The sequence below is a fragment of the Parasteatoda tepidariorum genome, chromosome 6 (assembly GCF_043381705.1).
Source record: "Parasteatoda tepidariorum isolate YZ-2023 chromosome 6, CAS_Ptep_4.0, whole genome shotgun sequence".
NCBI classification, from domain to species: Eukaryota; Metazoa; Arthropoda; class Arachnida; order Araneae; family Theridiidae; genus Parasteatoda; species Parasteatoda tepidariorum.
In genome coordinates this window covers 74975813-75001081 of record NC_092209.1, presented here as the reverse complement: position 1 = coordinate 75001081, position 25269 = coordinate 74975813, and the positions used below count along the sequence as shown (strand labels likewise).

The 25269-nt window shown below is 29.8% G+C and overlaps 3 protein-coding genes across 4 annotated transcripts in view; 2 read left to right on the top strand and 1 right to left on the bottom strand.

Annotated features, from left to right (window-relative positions):
• The window catches only part of LOC107455341 (phospholipase A1 member A), a 20325-nt gene extending 16977 nt beyond the window's left edge, over window positions 1-3348 (top strand). Inside the window, 2 exon segments of the mRNA XM_071181849.1 lie at window positions 1201-1317; window positions 2964-3348. Coding sequence (XP_071037950.1) covers window positions 1201-1317; window positions 2964-3235 — 389 coding nt within the window. The 3' untranslated portion in view covers window positions 3236-3348.
• A 6090-nt stretch (window positions 3349-9438) lies between these two features.
• On the bottom strand, window positions 9439-17146 carry LOC107455333 (uncharacterized). 2 transcript variants are annotated; one of them, XM_043043045.2, is made up of 5 exons: window positions 16738-17146; window positions 14165-14333; window positions 12224-12336; window positions 12028-12104; window positions 9439-10926 (listed from the first exon to the last, which is right to left on the bottom strand). In XM_043043045.2, exons 1-4 carry the CDS (start codon window positions 16868-16870, stop codon window positions 12079-12081), a joined length of 441 nt encoding a protein of 146 aa, XP_042898979.1. In that variant the 5' UTR covers window positions 16871-17146; the 3' UTR covers window positions 9439-10926; window positions 12028-12078. The 2 variants fall into 2 exon arrangements, with proteins under 2 accessions (XP_042898979.1, XP_042898980.1); XM_043043046.2 differs by having other exon boundaries at window positions 9439-10957; window positions 16738-17009.
• Window positions 17147-17701: 555 nt separating this feature from the next.
• Window positions 17702-25269, top strand: part of LOC107455334 (transformation/transcription domain-associated protein) — a 166289-nt gene continuing 158721 nt past the window's right edge. The window contains exons 1-3 of the mRNA XM_071182634.1: window positions 17702-18182; window positions 20552-20646; window positions 23272-23324. Coding sequence (XP_071038735.1) covers window positions 20577-20646; window positions 23272-23324 — 123 coding nt within the window. The 5' untranslated portion in view covers window positions 17702-18182; window positions 20552-20576. The remainder of the gene's footprint in view (window positions 18183-20551; window positions 20647-23271; window positions 23325-25269) is intronic.

Sequence of the window (25269 nt, the reverse complement as noted above, 5' to 3'; positions counted from 1 at the left end):
AAAAAAACGGCTTTTTGTAGCGATTCAGAAAACCGGAAAAATCAGTTATCCGGAATAGCGATGGTCCCGATCGATCCGGATAATCGGTTCCCTACTGTATTATTATTTTTTTTTTAAAAAAAAAAACATATTAAGACATGCGAGTTAGTTAAATCTTATAGCTAAATATGTAACAGTTTTGTTGTAAAATTAATATGAATGCAATTTGCGTAGGAGAAATTTAAAACGAACTTCCGTTTGTGCCTTAAAAGGACTATTTGGCCAACGGTGATAAAAACATATTTTTTTACCAACTACAGGATATATGGTTTCAAAAAGTAAAACACTTTTTTTTTTAGTTTTTTTCTTCTAAAGAAACATGTATGGAAAGGGCGGAAAACAAAAAATGAAAAGATATAATCTCTTCATCAGCACGCACGATTATATCCGCAAAATGGAGTGCTTGTATAAATATAGCCAAAGCAAATATATCAATACAATAAGTGTGAGGAGCACTCAAAAAATTTTTAAACAAAATAGAACACAATAAGTAAAAAATATATCACGTAAAAAAAACAGAAAAATAAAATTTAAAGAAGAAAAAAAACAGAACTCAAAACTAAATCTATGAAGAGGGAAGCTAATTCAAATGAACTTACAGGTTCACAACATATATTTCAAAAATGATTAAAAATATTTTCTTAATAAGATTGTTGTTGTTAATTTACGTCGCACTAGAGCTGCACGATGGGCTATTGGCGACGGTCTGGGAAACATCCCGGAGGATGATCCGAAGACGTGCCATCACAATTTTGATCCTCTGCGGAGGGGATGGCACCCCCGCTTCGGTAGCCCGACGACCTGCGCGCGAAGTCGAGCACTTTACGGTAGCACAGTTTAACGAGGACCAATACCGCCAAGATTGCCAGAATACATAATATGAAAACTGACGAGCAAATTGAGATAAAAGCGAAAAAAAGAGGCATTTTGCTTTATGACGCGTTCATACTGCAGTACTGAAGCTCGTTTGATTTGTTAGTTACCAAGAATTGGTCAGAAAATCGATATCCTTATCGTCGTGGTTTCTTTCGAGAAACTTCCACAACACAGAAATTGATGCGAAATATAGGGACTAATATAATTAAAATCGCACATTAATCCCATTTCTATCGCATATTACCTCAGTCTCGTCCCATTCAATTTAATTATTTCTATTTATAGGATTGGGAACAAGCGCACCTATCGGCCACATTGATTTCTATCCCAATGGCGGTAGACGACAACCAGGTTGCTTTTATGCTTCTGAAAGTGAAAACATTGTTGGAGCAACTGTCAACTGTAAGAATTGTTTTGCTTTTTTTTTTTCCCCAGAAAAATCGTAATAATTTTTGTAAAAATATTTTTTTGTTGCATAAATAAGAATAACTAACCCCAAACAGAACAGAAGCAACTTTAAAGTAAACGATATATTTTCATTTCTATTTGGTTGTATTATAGTTTTATTTAATTATTAGTTCTTTTTTTTTTTTTTTTTTTTTTTTTTTTTTTTTTTTTTTNTTTTTTTTGTTTACTGCCAACATATATTTTGAAGTGCATGAGAATCAATTTAATAACTTCACTGCAAGAACATTTAGTTTTAAAAAAAACAAGCATATTTTTAGCAATGTATTCGCAATTATTCTTTCGAACAATTGTTATTTTGACAATTTTATATAATCTTTTGCATAACAGTCACAGTTCTGTATTCAGTTTGCCTTAAAATTAAAAATTGTGGTGACTTTACACCAAAATTTTTTACACTGTAGTCGTTTTTTTTTCTCTTTTTTTTTTAAATTTAAATCGTCAAACAGAAAATAAAAAACAAGATAATCATGTTCAATTGAAATTTTACTAAATTTTACAAAATCTCATTTTTAATAACAAATTTTAAATTAAACAGTAATTAAAATTCTATTATGTCTTTTTTTTTTGGTTGGTAGATAACACGCAAAAGACAATATTTTCTCTATTTAAATTTTTTTCCATTTTTCTCATTCATTTTTTCTCTGAGATTTAGATCATTACTCACTCAAGCCTTTACTTTCGATTCAAATTTTTTTATGAATTACAAATTCGTATACATGCAAGGACAAATTTGTATGCATATGGACTACAAATACATACTACAAATTTGTATACATATGGGCAGGTTCGGTCGTTGAACAGCCGACCCAATTTCGGGTTTACGATTACTAATGTTCAACTCCGTAGCCTTGTAATTTTGAATCCAATTCAGAAGACAAGGAAACTCCTGGATCACTACCCCCAGAGGTATTGATTTGTTATGGGAACATGGAGGACTTTGCGACACGACAGATTTAACGTGCATCAGTCACCATTTCACTACACGGAGAGTCTTCGGCCAGCGGGGATCAAATCCACAAACTCTTGGACATGGGTCCAATGCCCTACCAACCAGGCTATCCCGGCCTTTGATAATAACTTAGACATGTGATCAACTTACAAGAATTATCAACATAGCAGGGTCCACTGTAATAGAAACTTTTAATCCCCGGTCAAATTATAAGACGCCCTATAAGATTCTATGTAAAATCTTAATTACCAGGTGATACAGCATTGCTGTTTTTATGTGGCTGAAACTGGTTTACACTTAGTCCGTCTAATAATTTGGTCAATTATTACATATATAATTATTCTATATTTATATAATATTCTTTATTTATATAATATATCGTGCAATTTATCCAATTGTCGAATTTTTATTATATACATTCTAATTTAACCAATTGATACACGAACGTAAACAAGTGCTAACTGGTTTCAGTAGCGTAAAAACAATAAAGCTGTATAGTATTTCCTGATAATTAAGATTTTACAGAGAATCTTACAATGCGTCTAATAATTTGGTCAGGTACTGTAGTTAATTGAATTGATTTCGTTTCAGTTTTTGAGAGTATATGTTCACAAGCATTTTATACTTCCAGTTACTACGAAATGGCTTTCGAATTCTTGCGATCATGGAAGGGCGAATGAATATTTCTTGGAGAGCATCAACAACAGCAACTGCAAGTTCTTGGCTGTCCAATGCAGCTCCTACAAAGATTTCGAGAAGGGTCTTTGCTCGCCAAATAATTCAACAATCAATGAAATGGGTTTCCACGCTGTGCAGTTACCAAACTTGGATTTGCCTGCTAAGTTTTATTTGAGAACCAACGCCTCTTCACCTTACTGTATTGAAGACAGCATTCTTTTGTGAATCCCTTAGCTTCTTGCAGTTTTTAACAATGTTTTTTCCCCCATCTTCTGTGTATTTTACTGTATTTTTAAATAAACTAAAGCAATTTGAAGGAATAAATCTTGTAAAAAAGAGCTGTTTGCAAAAATTTTTGAATTAATATGAAATCACATTATTTTTTGTTAAATTTTTGGAGAACAACTCATTTTTGTCTTACTACTTCATTAAAAATAGTATTCTTTTGCGTATCTTTTAGCTTACCGCAATTCTTTCGTACAACGATTTTTTTTTTTTTATCTTTATGGCTTATTGTATGTATCTGCCGTGAATTATGCCCTCGCCAAATTGTCGTTGTGGCGAATTGTGCCCTGACAAATTGTGTGCGAAGAATGGATAGTGTTCTTTACGCTAGAGCAGGTATTGAGCTCGAGATTGTTCTTTCTCATCGCTCGAATACGCCATCTGGGAAGAGACCAGTTTCATGCCATTGGCCCTTCTCCCTTCCACCTCCTCTTTTCAGTACTACGACATTTTCCCTTTTCTTAATATTTTTCCTTTTTATTTAATAAAAATATTTTTTGAAATTTCCGTGATGCTTTTCTTTAGAAGTATGTTTAATGTAGTTTTCAGTTCCATACAGTTTTCCATCTTAAAAGATTTTAATCTATATGAAAATCAAGAGAGAAACTAACGTACTTCCTTCCTCTATGACTCTCCACACGCTAATGGGGAAAGCATGTGAAGTGTTGCCATAGGTAGAGAGTTCTACTTTACGCCACCTGCAGCCCATTTCGATCGCCAATTGAAAACACCATCCATTGCCTCACAATGAATTGTCGTCTTTACAATGCTAAACCTAAGGACTGTTCTTACTGCATGCAAAAACTCCTAACAGGGTGTGAAAATCTGATTGATAACCGAAATCATTTTCGCTGCATGTAAACGTTTTCAGTGGTTTTCCTTTGCGTGCAACGCAAAATGTGATCATTTTGATATAATCCTAAAGTAAACTAATCTTTTAACTTTCACAAATATAATTTTACTCCGATGGTTAAATTGCTAGTTAAAATCTGAAAAACATTTTCGTTTGTTTTTCTTAGCGTGTAACGCGAAATTTGATAAATTTAGAATGGATGTTTAAAGTGTCACGTCCCCATGTATTAAAAGAAACGTTTGTTGGATACAAGAATCGAAAAGATGCTGCGCTGAAAAGGATTATTGATGACAAACAAAAGGAGGATTTATACGACGACAGATATTTTTTTCTTTTAATGCTTTTGAATAATAAATTCAATATAGTGATATTACCACTTATTAGATTAGTTTATAATAAATGCCTCCTGTGTGTTTAAGTGAACTGTTTTTATTGATTTTTTATTAAAATAAATAATGATTAAACAATATATTCATCTTAGTCAAGTTCAAAGATAATGCACAATTTTAAAGTCCAGATGACAAGATAGCAAGACTTGGCATTGGATATGGCTAGTTGCCCTTGTATCTGATGATAATATTCATGTGTATGGTTGACAACGTACACATTATCCTTGATTTGGAGGATATAATCTTTAACCAATTTCAATTTGTCATCAAGATTATCTTCCCGATATTTGTTTGGGCGTTTTACTTCCAATATACTTGTGGAACCATCCAGATTACGAAAAAATCCATCAGGACTAGCACCAAGTAACCCAGCCACAGCCCGCTTTCATTCACATTAACGTTTAAAGTTGTCTCCAATACAGAAACACCGGCTTTTTCATTATGAAGGCCCCATTGGACTTGCTTGATTTTTGACAAATCTTTTGAGCCTTCCAGTCGTGTATAAAGGGATTTGGGATAGCTGCTTCGTTTAATGGCTTTAATAACGCATCCAAAATGGCTGGCTGTGAGGCGAAACTTCCTATACCTTGCCCATTTCCAATTGAAACTCTGTCCTCTTGTTTCTATTTCTATTTTTTGTTTCCATTTCTGTATTGCTAAGTAAATAATACATGGAATGACATAAAACTATTGTTCTATGTTTTACTGCTTCACAACAATACAGAAAATTAAGGAAAATTGTATCGCCGAATTATTCTACCATACTTGCTTACTCCAAAAAAATAAAAAGCAAAGCGGAATAATATCAGAAAATACAATATATAATATTATATAGCATCAAAACTAACGCAAAATAATATTATGGCGAACGCTCGATAATATTAGTTTGCATAGAATCTAATATTGTATAATGCAGAGCAAACAGCGACCTCTTGTATCTTTCTAATATTAGAAGTTGTGCAAGATAACGTTAGATTTTGCCGATTTTCTGGTGTTATCTAATTTTAGATGCTACTTGGGTATGGAAGATATATCTTCAGGAGACAATTTCGCCTTCTCAAGAATATAAGAAGAGTTAAAGGGTGTGTTTTCCCTCGAAAATAAAATTTCCTCCATTGAAATAAGATTTAACGTAGCTGGAGGCGACTCATCAGATAAAAGCCAAGAAAAACCTACAATAGCATCTTGTTTAACAATATCTGTGAGAAATTCTTTTCTCATGATGTGGAGAAAAAAAGGCTTTGCTACTTTCAATTTCTTGCACGGAAAAAGCTGATCAATCGTTTGAACGTCTGAAGTTTTCTTTTGGAGCTTTTTCAAATCCCACTTGCAGAGTTGATGATCAGTAACTGATACATTGTGATGAGCATATATCAGTGCCGCTGCCATATGGTGGCACAAAACTGTTCCTCTGGGACATTCACGATGTGCACTGTCGACAGAGCCATCTCTTTTAAAAAATAATCTACAAGAAGCAAAAAGATTAATGGTAATTAAAAATTCATAGTAACTATCAAATCAATATTGCCGTAAACATTTTTTAATAAAGCCAGAGAGAAAGATAAAATACAACGCAAGATTAAAGAATATATGGAATAATAGTAAATAAATAAATAAATAAAAAAATAGAGAAATACCACAAACCTGCACAACATAAGTTTTATCTTTCATACTAGCATCAATAGTTGCTTTAATGATGAACTTGTCCCCGTCATAATTCATTGTTTATACATGCCCAGATTCAACAGCATTTTCTAGAAGTTTGGGCTCACTAGCAAAAAAAGTAGCGATATGGTGGAATTTGATGATTTTTTTTCTAGCCATGATTAACTAAAATATAATTATTTATAGATATAATATCTTAGTTAAATTTATTAGGCTTTGGAAAAACATTCCACATATCATTGCAACAATGAAGATTACAATTTTAATACTTATTCAAAAAGCCAATGTTCTATTACTTTATAAGAATTTTAATTCTTATGTACAATTTATGAAATAGATTGGAATAACCATTCAGTTAAGAATAAGCTATTATTTAAACGAATAATGCTTGATTAAATTAATAAAGGGATCTTAACAGTCAACAAAATGACCTCAATAAAATGTATTTACATTACAAAAAATTTAAAAAACAGAAAGGAACAAAAATTTAACCCTAAAGAAAAATTAATGTTTAAAGTTGTAATAGTTTTCCCCGCCATGCCCCAACCACCTGACTATAAAGTCCCAACTTCTTTCACAAATATTTTTAAATGAAGTAAAAAATAAAAAAAAAGTTTGAAAATTACGTTACGTTTTCTAAAAAGAGCAAAATAGGAAACCACACATTCGAAAGACCTAAAGGAGTGAATAATTTATTATAGCATAGTGCATAGTATGTTTTCATAGTGATGCATAGTATGTTTTAAACATAACAAAAATTGAACTGTTTTTTCCAGTTCAGTTTACTTGAAAAAATAGTTTCTTCTTTCGAATTTTATTACTTTTCTAATATTTAGTTCTGTGCCAGTAAGTTTGTTTTGTCGCGAAACAGTTTCCCAGCAACGCTTAAAAACAATTATAACTTACACCGCTACAATTGAAATTTGGGCACTCTTTGTCAGAAAGGTGTAGAAATTTCAATTGACCTTAAGTTCTATGTGGCTATAAAATGATGATCAGTGTTTCCGCTAGTCTTTTGAAACTACGGGCCCTTAGGAGCCAAGATATCCATACTTCTGGGTCCTTTTTTGCCCCATTCAAAATATGAATTTTCTACCACTTTAAGGAAAAACTGTGTAATTTGATATTTCGAATTCCAATTTTATTTTTCAGTTATTAATAAAAAGAATACATATATATGTTACGATAAAAACCCGAAGTTTGGTACATTTTATGTTTTAACCGGTAAAAGTTTGAAGTATGCCTTTAATGTGATTCCATTTCAGCCTTTGAGGTAAAACCTAGTAGTCACTAAGCTACTTCTGTAAATCATAGGTTTTACTGGTAAAATCGAAAATTTACCAGATTTTGGAGTTTTACATTAACATATACATTTAAAGTTAGGTTGAAATTTTACTTGCTGAAACCTGCTGAAGCATTATTTCATTCTTTTTTTTCCTTCGCTGAAGAATTACACACCCCGAAGGTCGGAAACTTTACAACTTATTTTTCGCGTCCCCTCAGCGATTTTTGGCGTGATTGACATGCTGTTGCGTGTAAACGAAATAACTAAAAATACATTTATCTTAAAGCATTGAGAATTGACTTGAAAGCACCACAGTAAAAAATCGAACGCCAGTCAGAAAGTAATCGAAATTGTGTCTGCAACATTCCAAGTTAAGAGAAAGGATATTGAGATAATCAAGAATTTCGGATACGTATAATCTCGATACTAATTAAATTAATAGGATTCCAGCTTCTCATACGCGAAAGTGGATTTATAAAAACGTAGCAAAAAATATGCTTATTTACGAACATAATCTCGATACTAATTAAATTAACAGGATTCTAGCTGCTCATACACAAAAGTGGGCGCACGTAGCAACGCACAGTGGGACAAAATCAGAAAACTGCGGCCAAAATTAGAAAATTAACTTCAAAGTTCTAAAAATTGATCACCTATAGGTTTTTTGGGTCGCTGATTTCAAATAGTCAAAATTTCAACAAAAAAAAAATGGCGGATGATTATTGAAAAAACTTTAAATACTAAATAAAATAAAAAATTTTACTAGCAGTTTTTGAGATCTTTGATTACAAATTTGTGGTTAATAATTTTAAAAAATAAAGTAATGGATGGAAAATCGCAAATATTTATCAAAACAAATTTAAACTAAATAAATTGAATCAAAATATTTAAGATTGTTAATTACAAATTCGATTATCGAATTTAAAAAAAATAATGAATCTATTTTGCTAGATATAAAAAATTTTGAAAATGTTATAACAAAAATAATAATCTCAAGTTAATTTTTATAATTTTTTCATTAATTTTATCATTATTATAAAAATGACACAAACTATAAAAATCGATATATCAGCCAAATTCGCAAATATTCGCAGCTAATTTTTTTTTAAATTTTGAGTATATATACCAAACAAATGTACACATTTTTTTTTTACCTCGGCAACGTAAGCCTTTTTTTTTATAGAGCACCCTAAAGTTACAATTTCATTGTACAGGGCAGAAATAGGGAAATGGCTCTGGTTTTAATAGTATTTATATAAAATAATGAATTCATACATATCTTAGAAATACATTTATGTATAAATCATGCATAGTTTTAATATTTTTATTTACTATAAGGATTTATCATATTAATAAAAATTTAACTGAAAAATTTAATTTTTTTTATTTTGACTTTGTTTCCATTTAATTGTTTTTTTTTTCCATTAATAAACCAAAATACACCATCATATTCCTTGGACATTTTACAACAAATAACCATATCGAGATTTTTTTTTCTTATAACTTCATTTTTTTTATTTTGGACCGCGAAAAATGATTTTTGTTCCACAGTGCAATGTAGTTAATAAATTAGTATAATATAGGTCTGAAGTGAAAATTGCGATTTTGGATCACATGCACTACTGTGCAATAATCAAGCAATATTTCTTAATAATAATATTTAGAATCATTTTTTCCGTATCAAAAATTAATTATAATTTATTTTGCTTACTTTTCAAATGTGCCACATAACTGAATATTCTGTTATTTTATAATAATTATTTGTTATTTAATTTAACATAACAAATAATTATTATAAATAAAATTGCTAATTTGTTATTTTACATAACAAAGAGTTGAAAACATAAAATAATTCAAGTGAAGCAATATTTTTTTTTTTCTAAATTTAGTTTCTTATGGAATAAATATTTTTTATATAAATTATCAAGGAAAAAATTATCGAGCACAAATATGCCATTCATTCAATTTTATTTCATTTGAAATAAATACATGGTCTGATAATTTCTGACATTTTCATATTATTTAGAACACATAAATTAAAAAGAAAATGATAACTTATGAAGGCAGAAGAATTTTTCACTACAGGATAATTGACATTGAATAAAATGAAATCTGAAGAATATGGTACAAAACTAAGAAATTTGAGATAATAAAGAATGTTTACAAAATTACTCAAATTATTTTAATGATTACAAAAATTCTACAATAATAATACAATGATACAATATTAATACAAAGTTTTATTCCCCTCAAAAAGTAGTGCCATAACTAACTTTTGGCCTAGAGTATCTCTATTCAAATTTTGTAATACTTTGTGTCTTCAAAACATGTAAGGAGCTTTATAGACTAAGTCCATTTTTTTTAAATGTAACAGCTGACTAAAAAGTGATACTCTTTTCATTTATAGCCAATACAGTAGCCCAAACAGTAATTGCAATTTTGTTACATCTAACAATTGTTGAAAATATGCATTAACTTGTAATGTTGCTATTAAAATTTTAGTTATTATATTTTAGGTTGCACCACAATTTTTTAAGAAATTCAAAATTTCTATCTGATAAAAAGTTGTAGGTCTTCTGGAAGTGACCTAAAATCTCATATTTCATATTTTAACCAGTAACGATAAAAAAAAATTCTAAGGAAATGTAATATTTAGGTCAATATAAAATAACATATTTTCAACTCAATCTTTGGGTTAGAGTTTATGTAGATTTCTGGTTGATTAGACAAAAAATATTATGTATATTTTGCTATGTTTGGTTTGGATGTATCGTGCAGATATTACATTTTATAAATAATTTTTTTACTATTATTTTATAATCTAAACTATTTTTTGTTAGTTATTTCATATTCTAACTTTTATATTTTTTTCTAATTTACATTTTTTGACCAAAATAATAAAATAAAACTTTAGGCCTGTTTTGAAAGATCTAAATATTTTTAAATTTATTTGCTAAAATTCTTTTTGACTTGAAATTGAGAAATGTTTCTATTGATACATAAAAATAAATAAGCATCCTTAAAAAAGTGTTCACAAAACACATGAGAGGCACATATCCATAAAGATTAATATCAAATCTTTTTTATTTTGTCTCTAAAAGTAATTATATTTCTATTATATCTGCAAATAAATTTTAACCTTTTTCAGTCTAATGAGACAATTTGCCTCCAAAACAGATTATGTTGATATTTATACATGTAGAAAAAAACAATTTTTGTAAATTTTCATATTTGTATATTTACTAACATTCTCATTCAAATGCTTATCCTTCACTGGGCCCGGGATGTTAGCTGATTTGTAATCGAAAGACAAGCTGCTCCTTTCGGTTTTAAATGTATTTTCTAGTGACAGATTTCACACCTTTATCATCACTGACAGAATCCTCTTCAGCCTGCACTACTTCAGTAAACATTTCTTCGGCCTTTTTTAAAGCTGTATCTGAAATATTAACCTTCTTACCAGATGCAGTCTGAAACATTTTAGATATCATTTTTCAATGGTATTATTTTATAAAGCAATATAGCTTATGACCATCATAATTTATACATATAATTCAGTCTGTTAAAAAAAATTTTAGACTTTTGTAATTGTAAATAAATGACTTGTCGCTTTATGAAAATTCTTAAGAAACTATTTCAATTGAAATTTTTTAAATCTTCGAGTAGCACATTCTTCAACCTTTCCCCCTATTCAAACTATAGGTGGAACTAGAAATTGTCGGAATAGCATTATTATATATCATGTTAATTACGTCAAAATTTGATATGTGTGATGCAACCAAAGTCGCACAGGCAAGGTACGTATGTGGTAAAGGAAGTAGGAAAGCAAGATATCATGAAGATTAAAACTTCTCTCCGTTTTAATGCCACTATAATTCTAAAAGAATCCTAGATAAATAACACAATTCTATAGAATGTCTTCAAAATTGCTGGTATTAAAGCTAGAAATTTTTTTTAACGTCCTTTCTTTATTTTTGTCCAATTACATTTTGCAAGGCAAAAATATGGCATAAATTCTAAAAGCTTCAAACATGATCTTTCAAATTGCGCCAAAAGTTTTGCCACGCAAAATCTGTCAAAAAATTTGCTGCTAAAAGAAAAATATTGTTTTTCTTAGAGTTAGTATATAGTATTAAAATGTTTGTATTATTTTCTTGTAAATTTTCTAACATTAATTCATTGATTCTATACAAACACTTAAAAGTGCAAAATAAGAGAAAAAACTATATATTATTTATTCATTTGGTTATAATTAAACTGAAAGAATTTATACAATTAGAAATTTTAATTATTAAAATTTATTTTGAAATAAACTTTTTTTTTAATGCTTAGTTTAAATCAGTCTACCCTGGCTGAAATTAGCTTAAATGCAATATATACATTTCTTAATTTCTTTTCAATAAAAAAAATTAAAAAAAAAAAAAAAACATAGCATTTAGCTATTAGATATTTTATTTCTTACAAAAAGTTTTTGTCTATCTTTAAAAAAATTTTTCATTATGCAATAATTCTAAAATGGAAGAAAAAAAGAAAAACATACTCAGTTTTTTTTAAAGCAGCATTCTAAATTAAGTTCATGACACAGGGTTAGCTACTGTATCTTCTTATAGGACAATCCTAAAATAAAAAAATAAAAAAAAATCACAAAATCTATTAACTGAGACTCACAGGAATTTTATGAATATATTATCCTTTTAAACTAATGCGAAAACACAGAAAAAACTTTTTCTCAATACCTCTAGAATAGAAATTTATCTCTCGTTTAATTTTAGAGATTTCTGCTTTCATTTTGTGAACTTTTTTAGATTTCTCATATGCTTTCTTTCCACTCAAGTGGCTCCATTGAAATCTAGAACAGATAAACAGTCTTGACAGAATAAAAAACAGTTAACTTACAGAAATGTTAGCACATTAACACTAATTTAAAATACAGAACATGTATAATAATACGGAGAAAAAAATTTACGCTAGACATTTATGAAAAAGGTATTGTTATGTAAGAAATAAAATATTGGGTAATATAATTTTCTTAACAGCATTTACTTGTTATAACAACAAATTTTCTATAGAACTTGAAATCTTTCAGTTAACTTTTAAATTAAAATTCAATGAAATGTGTAAACCAAATTTTTATATTCTTCAGATATAATAAATATATGATTGCTCTTATATTTTTTGTTCATTTTAAATTATTATCAATACATTTAAATTAAATTAATTATGCTGAATTTTTCATTAAAGGAATAAGAAATTATGAAGCTCTAATTTACTACTATTAAATTTTTAGCAAAGAAAAAAAGTACACTTGATAAGCTAGGTTGATAATTGAGCCACTAAAAAATATCTGTTTTGTTAAACTATCTGGTACTGAAAAAGTGGGAGATCAAAACTTAACCCTGCCTAGAAAGAAAAAAAAACAGAAAACTATTAAACTGTCTGGGAAACCTTAGCCAAGAACATGTGACACAGGATTGCATTCTGAGGAAGGCCAAGGCCTATCTAGGATGGTTGCCCAAATGAAAATTTATTAAAAATTAATTACATTTATAAAACAGATTGTTCAATTATAAAAAACTTACTTAATTAAGCTTGCATTTAAACCACAAGTTGTAAGAGGTACAAGCAAGGAATGATTTTTTACAGCAAGGAGTTTGTATCAAAACAAAGTGTAAAGCTTGAAATAAAGCTCTAATACTTACAAAGAAACTGTAGAAAAATTATAAGAAAGTAATGTTCACTCTCATTAATGCTGTGCAAGACATTTGTAAAAGAAATTGAAAATATAGAAAGTGATTACTTTTGAAAAATTAAATTCTGCAGTAAAAACAATTCCTTACTTAATATTTTTAATGGGTGATTCCATGACAATGTTAGCAATTTTTTATTTAAAAAATATCTATTGGATACCAGGTCATTATACACACGGATGGCGTAGATCACGAGGCCGATAGTTAACCGCCCTATCTCAGCGTTCCACAAAGTTTTTCGTGCAGAAATAAAGTCAGAAAGGATAATTGCTCCCTTAAAAGAATCTCATTGATTGTAACGTTGCTCGATTGTCACAAGAACTGATTGTAAGTCTCGATCAAAATGAAATGCGGAAGCTTAAACCGGGAGGCAAAAGCAAATATCTTCGCTGGAGATTAGCGTCCAGAAAAAAGTCAGAGACCAAGTCACCTGTATAGACATGTAACCAGCACATAAAACATAATACAGTACAGAACCCGTTATCCGGAAATCAGAAAACCGGAAAACCAAAAAGAAATTCTATAAATTTTCCGCCATTTTTTTTTAAAACATGTTTTTTTTCCTCATAAGATTTTAGTATTTTTCTTTCTTTTTTGAAAGAAATTTACCTTCGTACCATCATTTTGGAAATAATCATCAGTGTATTACTTCATCGTTTTATCTTCTTTTTAAGATTATTTCCAAATATTTCTTCTTTTTTTTTTTTCAGTTGGGTTTAAGAATAAAAAAATTGCTTTTTGTATCGATTCAGAAAACAGGAAAAATCAGTTATCCGGAATAGCGATGGTCCCAATCGTTCCGGATAATCGGTTCCCTACGGTACTTCAATAATTAAACATAATATATTTTGATTTACATAATCAGATTCCCTAGTTGTAGACTTAAACATAACTTAACATTAAAAAATAAATTAATAAAAATATACATACTTAGGCAGATATTTTATGCTCCATAGCGAATCATAATATGGCGTACGCCTTTTTCCACCAACCTGAGTGCCATTAAGGCACTCAGCTACTCTCTTTGCAACCTTCTTTTTCGTAAATTCTACCCAACCTTCGGTAAAAATTTTACCTTGTTTTCCAGGTCTAGTCTTTTCTGCAGTATGAAAAGAAAACATTTATAAATATTAAAATGCTTAAAGTAAATACATTTTTTAAAATCATCTTATTCATTCACATATAGAAGGTGTGATAAAGTTCCATGCATCACCAATTGCAATATTTTCATATTTGTACATATTTGCACCTACAAGAATTGGCAAGATGCCAAAGGATATTAGAATTCATAAAAATTTAAAGGTATGTGGAGGTTTGCCTGAAGATTACTACCAGTTTGTCCCTTCCTACAAGGTATTTTTTAGCTTCTCACACGTCACTGCCCAGAAGTCGACAAAATTTGGTGATAATGTATTGACACTGGGATGTATTCCTCAGATAAAATTCTAAATGGACTTGATGCGGCATTTATTTAATTACAAAGTGCATGTAGAAAATGCTAAAAGAAGAAGAATGCGTCCAAACAGGTCCAACCAACTGTTGTGACTAATTTAAAATAACAAAAAAGCTGTGTTTACAAAAAAAAATCTTTTTTAATTGAACATGTAATTTTCAATTAAAAAAATTATGAGGGATATTCTCGCATTTCGTTGGGATAGAAAATTAGATTGATGACGAAATCATGCGAACGAGTGTTTAGTTTCAAGATTTGGTTGTTGTAATAAATAATATTGTATAAAAAATATCGGATTTAAAAACTATAGCGAAATCAATAGTAATAACTGCCAAAAAATCTATAGAATTATTGCTCTTAAAAGTAAATACTCAAATGCACAATTGAAATTTTCCACATTGTTTGAAATATATCGGAACAGGGTTGGCAAAGTTTAGAACAGAATGGATTAATCCACGGTTTAAACCGTCCTGTCCAAAACCCTTTTACTCAAATCATGTCACAATTTTGTATTAAAAGGTAAAATAAACATAGAGCTAATAACATTGATAATTAAATCTACTAGAGAATATTTGTTTTTAAAAGTATAATGTTTTATTAATATTGATGGACTCTTCAATTTAAACATTAAACAAAGGAAGATTAATCAGTAATCAAGTTCAATTGGCCCTCTTAACATTCGATAACACATAACTAATTTAGCTGCTGTATTCACACCAAAACAGTTTCAAAAGTTTTGATTAAATTACTACAAAATTTGAAAACATCCTTTCAATTTACGATGAGCTTGCTAGACATGAGAGTAGAAGAGTGATGAATTTCAAAATGTCTTTGGAATATTCCCCAAATGATATTGATTTTTCAACAGCCGTCTACCATGTCACTGGTTTAATGGTTTTCCCAGGTTCTGTGAAGTAAGTTTTCGGAAAAGGTGTCGCTTCAGCTCCAGAGGCAGTCAAAAGAGAAATGCACTCAGGAAATTTGTCAGTTAAATATGACGAAGCACTTTTTTTTTTGCACATCAGACAAGCCTTCTCCTTTATCTGTAGGGTTTAATAAATAGGCCAAAGTAATGAAATACTTGCATTGCTTGAGTAATTTTTAATACTTGCAATTGTTTTAGCATAGTGGTGATACATCACCAATGTCAGTAACTGAAACTGATGTTATGCCCTTCAAAACTGTTAATTATATTTTCAGTTATTTTGTATTTCGAATTTAAACTAATATATTTATATTTAAAAACAATTTTTTTTTAAATAGATGTCTTTTTTATCATCCTGTAATGCAGAAACTATAAATTTTTTTAAAAAAAATTTTGGGAAAAATAAAAAGGTTAATTTTTAAACAAATTTATTATTTTTTTAAAAAAATTTATTATTTTTAATATTGCATAATTTATCCTTATGCAAAAATATAAAATGTCAGTAATAAAAGTATATTTATATATAGAGGATAGGGCATTCCCTTTTGTTATTCAATGAATTCGGGGACTTCAAAAATTATAAACCTTTTCCTATTATATATTTTCCTAACTTATTAAAGTTAAAGTAAATTGCATGAAAAATGTCAAATATTTAGAGATAAATAGAATTATTATGTGTACATTGGTAACACATATAGAATTTTTATCTTTTACCAAAGTTCAAGGTTTTGGACACTTTAAGACAGTTTTAGTCAGTTTAGGACAGTAAAACCCATGTGTTCTGTCCAAAACCCCAACCCTGTACAGGAATATTAAAAATCCACTAGATCCACAATCGGCGGAAATTTAGCGCATCAATAAGTGATTATCTAAATGCATGAAAATATTATGTATAAATTTCTGTAGAAAAGAAAAGTTTTTTTTTTTCTTTTTACTCTTGAAAATTTAATTATTAACGCCTTGGCGATTGCTGTTTGCGCGGCAGATCACGATATCGAAATATCTCCTTCACAAATAAAATCCTAGAAGAGAAGGGATACTTTCAGACTTACCCATTGAGAAAAACAGAAGAAATAAGTGAGGCAAAGATATTGCCATACAATGAGCAGTGCAAGTTTTACTTACCAGGTTTCAAAAATATTCTACGTACTTCTCCAAAATCAGAAAAGATTTCACGAACTTTTGTCACAGTTATATACCTGGGTATAAAGTTTAGATAAATTATTCCAGGCTTTTTAATTTTCCTCGTGGTATCCATCGATATAAAGGCAGAAAGATCAATCACTTCACCCTTAGAAAACAAATTTAATTCTGGTCGCCACGATTCGACCAAACGGATTGGCTGGTACACTTTACAATCTTTGGTTGAGTGTAGTAGAGGATCTATGCTATCCGCTTTTACCCTCTGTTGATGAAGTTAGGATTGAATTGAGTTGTTGATGATGATGATGATGGCATTGTTTGCCGAGATGATGGCGATGGAAAAGTGAAAGTGTAAGATGTTCGTGTCCCGCAGTGGACTGATCGTTAAGACACGGTTCCCAGCAGAACCGAAGTCAAGCATCACTGGCTGCGGGTGGGTGGCCACTTGCATCAGTCTGCGTAGGGACCAAGGGTGTGCGGTACTGGTCCTCGTTAAACTGTTCTATCGTAAAGTGCTCGACTTCACGTGCAGGTAGTCGGGCTACCGAAGCGGGGGTGATCCTCTGCAGAGGGAATGGTTCCTCTGCTTTGGTAGCCCGATGACATGAGTGCGAAGTCGAGCACTTTACGGTAGAACAGTTTAACGAAGACCAATATCGCACACCCTCGGTCCCTACTCAGACTCATCAAACACCCGCTTACTGTAGCCATTAATGCTTGACTTCGGTGTTCTACTGGTTCTTAACGATCAGTTAAACAAGCCTGCAAATATAATTTCTATAAAGAAATCGCACACCCTCGGTCCCTACTCAGACTCATCAAACACCCGCTTACTGTAGCCATTAATGCTTGACTTCGGTGTTCTACTGGTTCTAAACGATCAGTTAAACAAGCCTGCAAATATAATTTCTATAAAGAAATAATCTGAAATAGGACAGAAATGGTCAACCAAAAGCGTGTTGCGTAAATTCGATTGTCAACTATCAACTTTAACAGCCGGCTAGTAATTCTGTGTTTAAATATCCTATTTTGTTGTTAATTTATAGCTGTTTTAAATATATATATATGTATATATTGTTATTAATTAAGAAACTATTTATTGCTGTGAAAATTTTATAGAGGCACTGTCTTATCAAACATATGCAGCCACCCTGTGGACAACTTTGATAAATCTTTACTGGTTTTATAATTATGGTTCTTTACTTTAGTGGAGTGTCCAGGCCTATAATATATCCCGTATTCCTTAAAAATTGAAAAGACTTCAATCTGTGGCCCTGAAGTATGAAGGAAATCTAGCTATTTTCATAATATTAACAAAAAAGCGTTTGGTGACAGATATACATCCAATCTTGAACAATATTACAGATTAATAATGTTTCTCAATACTGTGCAAATTATAATTTAGTTCTGTTACTCTAAAAATACAGGTAAGTATTTTACACAATATAAGTTAGTATTTGTTATTCCGTCCCATAGTTCTTCAGAATATTTAACAGTTTCATTGAAATTGTAGATTTTTTTAAAAATAGATCAGACTAATTTCTAGGAAATCTTTTCATTTTCAAATGTGTACTACTTTCCAATCTTATAAATGCTTGTGTCAGTTTTATGTTCACGGCCATATACATATATCATAGACTAATTTAAAATCTTTCTTTTTACATTGCTCCTTGCTAATTGGAAAAAAACTTATGAGATATTTCTGTATCGTGATCTGTCACGCCAACTACAGGCGCCAGGGATTTTTATCATAACCACTGCAAGGCCAAGCGCCGCCAATTTTTTGACGACCTGTTTAGATAGGTCGCTAAGGGGTAGGAGGAAAAAGAGAAACCGAAAAAGAGAGAAAGGGGGAAGGAAAATGTACTCTCTAAGAGAGGAGGACCGAAAAAGAACGGTGTTACCGTTGTGATATCAGGAACAGGTAGAGTATCGAAAGAACAGGTAAGGAAGATAGAAAAAAAACGCATGCGGAATGTTAAAACAGGAATAAACAAGTACAAGTATAAAATCTGCATTGGATTATGAAAATACAAAAGTGTAAATAAAAGATTGTTAAGTTTAAGTATTAGTACTCTTAATAAATCAGGGGAATATGTCTCCATGGGAATAGCGGCATCGGAGCAAATGGTTTCTATTGCAATCGGAGCAAGTGTAAATATTTGCCCTTCCTATCTGGTAGTCCAGGGGATTATGGGAGAAGAGGGACACATGATGATGATGATAAATGCATTTTGTATTGAAAAATGCATAGTTCATTTAAATCTTCATCCTATTGAAAAATGAATAAAACTTTTGAATCAAATATGAATTATATTTCCGAAACAAAAAAAAGAAACTGTGGTGCCTTATAAGACATTTTAAAACTATTATTAAAATGTAATCTCATTAATTTTGAGTCAAACAGATTTTTTTTTAAAAAAAGAATAAAAGGATTAATAACCTTAGATTAGACGCTTGCAAACGTGTTTTATCTTTAGGAATTGACCCTGCCTTATAAGACTTTTTAGAAGTATTACTCAAATGTAATCTCATTAATTTTGAGTCAAACAGATTTTTTTTAAAAAAAAAAAGAATAAAAGGATTAATAACTTTAGATTAGACGCTTGCAAACGTGTGTTTTATCTTTAGGAATTGACACCGTGAGTACGTTGTTCAAGAACTTATATTTCGTACACGTTATTTAAGGACAAGAAATCAGAACCGGTTACTTAATAACTGATATATCTTAACCGATAAGTTCTAAGGAGTAATCAGGGAATTCGAGCCAATTAGAAGGAAGAGGCGTAAACGTCATGATCAGAGGAAAACTGGTTCCCTCCGCCAGAAACGTTATCTTCCTTCTCGGCGACTCTTCGCCAACTTGCCGTGGTTATGATAATATCCCAAGGTGCCAAATAAATTTTAAACTTGCAATTTTTTCTATAAAAAAAAATATGTAGATGTGCCCTGGGGTGGCTACGAGTTATACCTTTCAAGTTGGTCCTTTATGTGATGTTTTTTTTATTTTCTCGCGAGCCGCTCCCCCAAAGTTGCTATAATGTTATATAGTATTAATAGATATTTTTAAGTCTTATTACAATCAACCTATAAGAATATATGCAAGGAATTGGATATCTTTATTGAACATCAATTTAGTGATAATAGCACAATTTATGTAAGTACAATTTGCATTTAAAAAAAATCATTAGTTTAATGATGTAGTTCATCATTAGGGGAGATTTCCGTACCTTAATCTGTGTCAAATTGATCGCCAAGTCTTGGCAACTTCTGGGAAGGGGCCCACGGGAAACTAATAGAAACATCTCAGAAAGGAACCAACTTGAAAGGTATTACTCGTAGCCACCCCTGGACGAGCATCTACATTTTTGTTTATTTATTAAAAATGCAAGTCTAAAATCTATTTGGCACCTTGGCGATTGTAGTTGGCGTGAGACAGATCACAACAAAGAAATATCCTCCCTTGTTGTCCTTAAAAGGAGAAACCTGTGTCAATCAGGTGAGTATTAGAAATAAAAATTATTGTTTGTTTCACATTTGGCATGGCCATTGTACCAAAATTACCATTACTTAAAGGTAGCAGTTAAAAGGGTTATAAAGGACTCTAATAATAAATATTTATACAAAAATTTATATATATTTATCATTGACATTGGTTTTTTTACTTTAAGACACTAATCTATGGTAATTAAATTAAAAAGTTTATTGTAATGTTTTTCTTTTTGTTATAGTATTTTATTGTCATTGTATTGTGTTTCTTTTCTTCTGATTTGTGTACATTTTTTCAAGAAAGTAGTTAGTTAATCATCTGTGACTAAACAATGCAGTTACACAGTGATGGAGAGAAATTTGATCATCATCTATGGTTAAAACTGTTCAATGATAGTACTAGTAAGTTCTATTTTTTTCATTTTAAAAAGTTAATATTAAAAAAAAAAAATTTTTGATATTTTTTAAAAAAGTTAACCAGTTTTCTTTTTGCTGTGTTTTAATTCATGTTTGCATTTAAAAGAAGAAAAAAATTCAGCTCTGCTGTTTGACCCTAATTACTGCCAAAAAAGTATTTTACAAAAAAAAAATTTTTCTTCTGTGTTCAGAATTTTAAATTCCTTTTCTGACAACCATTTACCTACCATTCCCTTGTTTTTAAAATTCTTACTATATATTTGAATACAATTTTATTATGACAGGTGAATTTTGAAGTTGAGTAATCCCTTTTTGAAATGCTTCATTTTGAACGACACCGTTTTTAATCATTTTTCACTAGTTATTAACAACGTTTCAAGAAGTTATTAACCATTTTCACACTGTAGTTTAAATACTCCTAAACCTTTTATAGTATTTAAAATTTTTAGGATTATGATATTTTTATACAGTAGAGCAACGATTTATTACAAAGTTCCAGTGAGTCAGGGAGAACAGAGAAAGCATGGAATTATCAAGGAATTTTGTTTTAACTCTAAAAAGCAGAGAATAGTCCGAAGAAGTTTAAATTTTTTACACAAAAAAAAACCTGGAAAATTCCTATATCATACCTGGAAAATAACCAGTCTTAGAATTGTCAGTAACAGTAATCAATTATTGGGATTCAAGTTATTTTATAAAATTCTAATTTTTAGTGAAACTTTTCCTTGTTTCCATTCTCATTCTGTTATATGGTTTTGCTCACAAAATCTAATATTTGATCAAAGTTTTCTGTTGAAAAACTGCATGTTATAGATAAATATGGTATGGATTTTTATTGAAATTTACTTGATATAACAAATTCTCTTTCTCCTTCATAACTAATTTAAAGTGTAGAAAAAGTGAGTTCAGACGAACCTAGAGTAAGCCATAAAGTTTCAAATACTGAAAAGAAAATTTTAAAATAAATTACGAGATAACTTAGGATTGCGCAACGTAGAAGTTCTCTTCTAATAATTTGTTTGGATTTTAATACAGTGAAACCTGTTATGGACACTCCTGCAAAATGGACGCCTCTCAATATGGACATATTTTTAATTCCCCGGTAATCTCGTATAAATAAACCATTATGTACATTCTCCGCAAAGCAGACACTCCCATAACCGGACGCGGACAGTCATTTTAGCCTGAAACGAAATTTTCTATCTCTTTAAACCGGACACTACTTTTTTTAAATTTGAAAAAAAAAATTATTTCTGCTTTTAATTGCAAGGAAAAAAAACAACTTTTAGCCTTTTAAAACATGTTTATTTTTTGCCTTATCCAGAACTAAAAATATTGTTAAGCTATTTCACTACTAAAGAATCAATCTTTCTCCTGTCACCTTGCCTTATCGTTGTAAGGGAAAGAGAGAAAATGATACTGCTCTCCTGAAATAATTCGGACAGCGGCATCTTTTGAACTTTTCATCTGGACCACACAGGTTATAAGACCCCTTAAGTTAAAATGACATCTTAAAAGCTCTCAATGCTTCTTCACCATTGAAAATTTCTTTAATTTTCTTATCAATTTGAAGACTGTATTTAACACAACTGGAGTAAATAATGGAACAGAATGTTCCAACGTTTCATATAAATGAATGTTTCATTTATATGAAACGTTCATATAAATGAAACGTTTATTCAGACACTTGATAGCTGATCATAGGTCCTCATAACTTAGCTGTGAATCGTGGGAGGTGTACTTTCAAGAAGATATTAATCATGTTCCCCATCCAACGATAGGTAGGTGTAAGGGGATGTTACACTTTACATTCACCTATAAATTGAAACCGACTGACGACTGAAATCTCCTATTCGATATCATATATCTGACTTGAGTATCTGTGCTAATAGGACAATTATATTAATTTATCTGTAGCTACATCTGGAATTATGTATTTATATGAAACTTCTTTATATATTCTTTTTTCTCTTTCTTAAAGCTTAAAGAAATATCCTTGTAGATAGTTAATGTAAATTAAATTATTTCTGCATCTTTGAAAATATTCTAAAAACAATTAACAGTGTTAAACTTCGTTATTAGGGTACCTTCCCGTAAGCAGACAACTTTCCTAAACGGACAATTTTTTCGGCCCCAAAATTTCTGCTTAATGGAGGTTTTAGTGTATTTCGAAATATTTTTTTCAGCAATTGAAACTTCATGATTTACTTTAGGTTGGTCTAAACTTACTTTTTTTTTCTTTTAAACTAGTAATGAAGGAGAAAAAAAATTTACAAAGATTTATTATAAAAGAATTTTTGAAGATTATTTTCTTCCGCGGTATGGCTTCCTCTTAAATTGCACTGAATATATTGCAAGTATTATAAAAAAAAATTGAGAAAAGAGAGAAAGGTCCAAATGTAGCATATAACCAGAAAGGTTATGTATCTTTTCTTGAAATAAGATAATTTATTCTCAACTGCTGTAGAACTTAATTTTAAATTAAAGGGAATCTTAAAATGTTTTTCAATATTTTTCCTTGTGTTCTTCCCTTGTGAATTTCCTTGAATATTTATAATTGTACTCTTAAATCTTTTCTGAAAATTTATTTTATTTATTTTTTTGTTTTAGCTGATGCAGAAAAGCAAGAAATTACTCAGAAAATTAATTGCTGCTATGAGAAGGTGATTTTTTTTTTTTTTTTTTTTTTTTTTTTTTTTNTTTTTTGATTTTTCAAAAAAAAAAAAATTTATACAGTAAAAACGATATTTTCCCATGACAAATATTTTCTATAATTTCAGGTGCAATATATATGGGCAAATCTCTAGAACCTTTAACTTTTAGATAAAAAAAAAAAATTTAAAAAAATATATAGGCACACTATTTTAAACCTCCAAGATTGTTTGAAAATGTATGAAATATCAGAAAATAATCGTTAACATCGAAAATTTCGATGCCCTTATAAGTATAAACAAAAAATTAAAATTTTTGAATTTTCCTTATTTACCCTTTATTTTTCATCAAAAATTATTAGTATCATAAATGAATTGAAAAATTTTAATATTAAGTTAAATTGTTGTAAAATGTGTAAAAAGGCCTACTTTAATTATTTTTAGTCAAAAAATATTTTCAAATAATAAAACATAGGGAAAAAACTAACTTGTGATTTGTTAAATTCAATTAATTAATCCTGTGGTTGCGGTTTGACAGGATTATGGTCTGGACAACCTAGGGAATAGATCGAAACTTTACTCAGATGCAACGCAATGCGATACACACAACACAGAAAATAAATTGGGCAATGACAAACGTGTGATCAAAATTTTGATTGATTTTAACATTTACTTTTTAGATCTGCGTCAGGTTACGGTCTTGACATCGTTACTGCTACCTCACCGAATGACAGTTTGGGATAAATTCGATTAATTTATAATTACTGCAAATAAAAATATTCATCTATAATAATGATACAAGTTTGTTCTACTTTAAATAAGCTTTTGGAATATCACTAACATAAAACGCGCAGAATTGGATTGTATACCTTTTTTTTTTCAATTTTAGATGGTTACGGTTTGACATGCCAAAATTTCGCGACAAACTTTAAGTGTTTGCAAACGTCAATATTTACGAAAAATATCATTCAAGAAAATATTGTAGTACAGCTGATACACTTAATTATGTTTTTAGTGATTTTCAGTTTTTTTTAAACAGAATACATATTGAAAAAAAATATAAAAAGTATGCTAAACTCTCTAAGCGAGACTCATGAAAAGTCGTCAATCGTAGGATTGAAGTAAGAAATGAAGGCCAAAATCAAGTTACTCGCAATCAAAACTGTACATATCTCAAAGTTAGTAATGCATAGTTACTCTTGTAATTTTATTAGAATTAATTTTCCCTTATTATGTTATATATTTATAAGAAAAGTTTGAAGACACCATAGGTTAAAGGTTCTAGAGATTTGCCCATATATATATATACATATTTCGCATTTATAGTTAAACTATGAAATTATTATTTTGTTGTACAATTTATTTGTGCATTGGGGATAGTTATATGTTTCAATGTAAATATAACTATTATATTAAAATCTTTTTACAATGTTTGAGCTTCTTACCTAGCAAAATTTCATTTTATTTTGCTGATTTAAATTGGGTATATGTTCGGTAAAGTTTTCTAAACAATTTAGGGTAGACATTTTTGTAAACCGTGTATAAGATTTATATTTAGTTAAGCTTATGTGCAATTTTTTCTCTTAGCAGGCTTTCAATCCAAGAGGCATTTTTACACCATAAAATAGTTTGAACAAGTTCCAATCCTATATGTGTTTATTTAAAAATCGCAAAAAGAAGAAGAAAAAAAAGAATTTTATTTTCAAAATTAAATTTTGGAAACGGTGCACTGTTATACGTTTTTAAACAATAAATGCAATATTAGTATTCTCAGTGCTCTGTATTTTTAAGGATGTGAAAATATATAAATTAGAGTTGTTATTCTTTTGCCAATTAAAGCATCTAAGGAAGTCACACGTGTTTTCTTATGAGTGATGCGACCTTTCTCAATCTAACATGGAAAATATATTTTTACATTTACTTAAGGTAATAGTGTAATCTGTATAATGGATATACA